Below are 4098 nucleotides of genomic sequence, written 5' to 3' on the forward strand. Positions count from 1 at the left end.
GGGGGTACAGTAGATGAATAAAGATGCAACGAGAACAACAGAAAAAGTGCCATTGATTTTGATGTATGTTTTCCTTATTGCTGAAGACACCAATAGCTAAGAATAGGCAAATGTAACAACGAATGGTGTATTTAGCCGTTGTTGTTGGGGGGGGGGGGGGAACGAGAAATTGATGGCCCCGAGACGTAATCTTATAAGTGCATATTGATTTGTGTTTCCTATTTTACCTTGGTTTTTCCTGTGGGCCTCTGTGCGTGTTCATGGCTTGCTTTCTGTATTGCGTTCTGGCTTTGGGGCGTGTGAGAGGTATCTGCGACCCGGTAAAGCCAAGTAAGTGCGTGGGGGCGTCTTTGTACACCTGCCCTGCTTCTTCACCTATAACTGCACTTGGGTTCTGACGATTGCCCGGTGGAATTTTGTGCTTGTGCTTTTGGACAGCAGGTGCTGAGTATATCTCTGCTTCTGTTGTTTTATTTATTTATTTTTACTTTTATTTTCTTCCCGGGCCTCCGTCGGAAGCACCGAAACGAGCAGCCGAAGTTGCCTTTGAATCCCTTCGAATCCACCAGGACACAACAGCGAGGCACGGGGGAAGCGCACGTGGAGTGAGTGAGAGACGACAGGAAGAAGCGGGCCGGAAGGGAAGTGGCGGCGTTGAGCCACCGCTCAGAAGGGAAAATAAAAAAAATAATAATAAAACGAAAATAAAAGGAAATAAAGTGGTTAGGGCGGGCTCCGTCGTGTCGTTCTTGGTTTCTCTCACAATCGAAGGGTGAAGACCGCGTCATAACAGTAATTAAAAGGTAATCGCACAAAGAACTACAAGGAACGGTAGCAGGAACCCTCGCGGGAGCACAGAGCAGCTTTGCCCTACACCTCTCCCGTACACTTCTCTGCACGCACGAGGTGGTAGAAAGTTTTAGAATCAAATTGAGACGGCAGCGTCAGAAGAAGATAAACCGGAGTTGCAGCGACTTTGCTGAAGGAATAGAGGGACCAGAGGCGTGAAACATGTACCCAAAGAACAAGCCACTTCCCCCGGAGGCTGCGGGCAGAGTGGCCTCATTTACCGCCCAGAAGGACTTCGAAAGGGCAAACCAGGCGTCAGCAGCAATGGGAATCTCTGGTTCACGTAGCACGTCGACGCGTAAAGGGCAAAGTGAAGACAACAGCGTTGCTACCTCCTCGCCGCACCGCTCACCGCGGTCCGGTGTGCCGCCAAGACAGTTCCCACGAAATTCGCCGAGCGGGCCGAGGCTACCCTCGTACAATGACAGCATAAAGGGAAGTCCTTTGTATGAAAGCAGCTTTGTCCCTGAGGGAGTAGTTAACGCGGGTACATCTGCAACTTCACATGAGGCCGCGGTGCGTAACTCCAATAACGGCCAAGGCTACTCACCCGCCGTGCTTCTTCCACCACCCTACGAAGTAGTATCATCAAGTTTTTCCAGGGCGGTGGATGAAAATTATTACGACATCAGGTGTGGCAGAGCTGGACCGCCACCAGCGCAAACGATGTTGATGCCGCCATCGTCGCAGTCGATGGTTGCACCTGGAATGCCTACGGAGGGACCATATTTCGACAGACGCCAAATGCATGGGTTTTCGACACCCTCAATGCCTCCACCTCCGCCTCCCCCACAAACCCAAACTCCTCTTCCATGGCCTTCGCAAGAGATGATGAATCCGCCGCCAGCTACGACTGCAATTCCGGCGAAGGAACCACCGCGCTACAACAAGCCCAATGGTAGAGTGGTGCCGTTACAGGCATCATACTATTATGCTCCAAACTCGCAAAGTGGCATGCAAGGAAAATACCGCTTGCACAGTCACCAGTCATCCTTTTCCAAGGAGAAGGATGAAAGTCTGCGGCGCGCGGAAGACGCCCAGTGCGAACGCAAAAGTGAGAAAAGCGACTTTACAGATAGAGCAAATCTTACTCTTCATGACCGGCAGTATAGCATGGAGAGCAATTTTTCAGCTCAAGGACACGAAAAGCATTATCCATTACGCCAGCAACAGGACCTAGGGTCACCCACCTGGAGGGAGCATAAGAGTCACGTCTCCGCGCAACACCGTCAGTGTGTGAATCTTCTCGTGCAAGTCATCGGGGCGTTGCTGGAGCGCGTCACAGCGGCAAAGTCTGCCGTCCGTGAACCCAAGCCTATTTCTATCAAGGGAGCCATTGGCGACCCTTCTCTTTGTCCACGCGCCGACGAAGTCCACAGGCACACGGAGGCGCAGCAGGACGAAGACGCATCCATACTAAAAGGACAACTGACCGAACTGCAGGATGTCTTTGCTAGTTTGCAGGAGGAGGGAGCCGCAATGGAGCCAAATCGCCGTCGGCTAGTAGATGCTATTATGGCGTTTCCCCAGTTGACTCCACTGTCAGCGGCAGGGTTTAGCAGCCTGGAGGAGTCGACATCGTCTTGCTCAGACAGCAAGGTTTTTGCCGATGATAAACTCACCATTTCTCGCGACGTGGCGGCGGAGGTTAAGGCTCTCATGAAGGCGTTGGATTTTGAAACCACTCGACCAATTACTCTGAAGCTTGTGGCGCCGCCTTCCTCCTCTTCCCCTTCCTCCATTCGCGCGTTGTCCCCCGCAGAGGTCAAGAAAAAGAACCCTACGCCCTCTCCTTCTGAGTAGCTTTCGGCGGGCGGACGCGTATTTAACAACTCGAGTTTTCACTTGGATTGTTTTGGGTTCTGTTTTGCTAGTGATATATCTATATATGTACATACATTTGTCTCTGCTCATATATCATTGGCATCGGCGGGAAATTGGAAACTGGTGTTGCCCAAAAACGACATCGGTACATATACATATACATATATATATATATATATATATGTGTGTATATGTGTATGTATATATATACATACATAGCAAGGAAGAAAATATGTGCGCATAAATAAATACAAATAACATCGGAATCCTAGCAGTGTTAACGAAAACATTAAAAAAAACGATACAGAAACTGAACTTGATTAGCTGGAGAAAAGAAGTTGAGCAGACGGTGGCGAAAGAAGCATACAAAAACAACAACAACAACAACAAAAGGTGCGGCCACACGTAACGAATAAAATGAAGTAGATAAACACTGCTTCATACGTACTCGGATTCTTCTCCCATGTCTGCTTCCTTTTCTTTTTGATGTTCTTTTTTGTTGGCACTAGTGAGGGAGGGGTCTGCGTGTAAGTACGATGTGTGTGTGTGTGTGTGTGTGTGTGTTTATCTTCGAGAATAAGAGTGAGTTTGGCAAACCCCTACATCTCGCCAATGCGGTTCTCTCTTTATCTCTCTCTTTCGTTTTTTCCTGTGTGCCTTGGTGTGCGTGCATATATGCGGACTGACTTTGCTGAAATGCGACGCTTTCCCTAAAGTATTGCAATGAACCTGAGAGATAATATTCCTAACCGCGTCGACTCTGTTTTCATTACTCTTCAAGATGAGTTTACCGCCTTTTTTTGTGTGTGTGTTGGAGAGAGGGCTTGCTTTTTTTTTGATACCCCGTAAGGCAGATCAATGTGGTATTACGCTTACTAGCTTTGTTGCATAGAAGTATGCATATGGATATACATTGCCGTTCATCGATGTGTTGTCTTTGCATTGCCCCGGGCTGCTCCGCAAAGCCGAAATATTTCTTTGAAGGAGCCCCGTCCATCCAACCCTCGCCGGCTCGCGCGGTGAGGGCGGGTTGGTGGCGCATTCAGCAGTCCCCTCTTGCTGCCTTGGGAACGGAATTGCACAAGTCAAGGATGTTTTTGCACTTATCTCTACTGTTGCCTTACTAGTTTTCCAGAAAGCATAGCGATTGCCCCAGAACCTATTGTCTTTTTTTCTTCTTGCTGTGTATTCACTTTTGTTCGTGTTGTGGTCGAGTGTTTTTTTCTCCAATTTTCTTGCCGGAGTGATTCCTGTGGCATTCGCCTCCTTGCTTTTATTTATTTCCCGTTAAAAGCGATGTGCTTCTTCTTTGTGTCACCTGCGGTGGATGCAACCCGTGGTGGAAGCAATGGAGGTTAGAAGTGCAGAACACACACACACACACACACACACACACACAGAGGGAGAGAGAGAGAGAGAGGAGGA

At 48.8% G+C, this 4098-nt stretch overlaps 2 protein-coding genes across 2 annotated transcripts, besides 8 other annotated features; one reads left to right on the forward strand and one right to left on the reverse strand.

Annotated features, from left to right (window-relative positions):
• Window positions 1–469: 469 nt before the first annotated feature.
• Window positions 470–496: a microsatellite.
• Window positions 497–675: 179 nt separating this feature from the next.
• Window positions 676–710: a sequence feature (A-rich).
• A 234-nt stretch (window positions 711–944) lies between these two features.
• Tco025E_02537 (uncharacterized protein) lies at window positions 945–1280 on the reverse strand (the record flags this gene model as incomplete). The annotated part of the gene is made up of 1 exon (XM_029369462.1): window positions 945–1280. One exon carries the CDS (start codon window positions 1278–1280, stop codon window positions 945–947), a length of 336 nt encoding a protein of 111 aa, XP_029230431.1.
• Window positions 1281–1515: 235 nt separating this feature from the next.
• Window positions 1516–2652, forward strand: Tco025E_02538 (uncharacterized protein; the record flags this gene model as incomplete). The annotated part of the gene is made up of 1 exon (XM_029369463.1): window positions 1516–2652. One exon carries the CDS (start codon window positions 1516–1518, stop codon window positions 2650–2652), a length of 1137 nt encoding a protein of 378 aa, XP_029230432.1.
• A 170-nt stretch (window positions 2653–2822) lies between these two features.
• Window positions 2823–2856: a microsatellite.
• Window positions 2857–2861: 5 nt separating this feature from the next.
• Window positions 2862–2891: a microsatellite.
• A 147-nt stretch (window positions 2892–3038) lies between these two features.
• Window positions 3039–3063: a microsatellite.
• Window positions 3064–3210: 147 nt separating this feature from the next.
• Window positions 3211–3237: a microsatellite.
• An 804-nt stretch (window positions 3238–4041) lies between these two features.
• Window positions 4042–4072: a microsatellite.
• Window positions 4073–4096: a microsatellite.
• The last annotated feature ends 2 nt before the right edge of the window (window positions 4097–4098 follow it).

The sequence above is a fragment of the Trypanosoma conorhini genome, assembly GCF_003719485.1.
Source record: "Trypanosoma conorhini strain 025E chromosome Unknown Tco_14.4_contig_00101, whole genome shotgun sequence".
In the NCBI taxonomy this organism is placed as follows: domain Eukaryota; phylum Euglenozoa; class Kinetoplastea; order Trypanosomatida; family Trypanosomatidae; genus Trypanosoma; species Trypanosoma conorhini.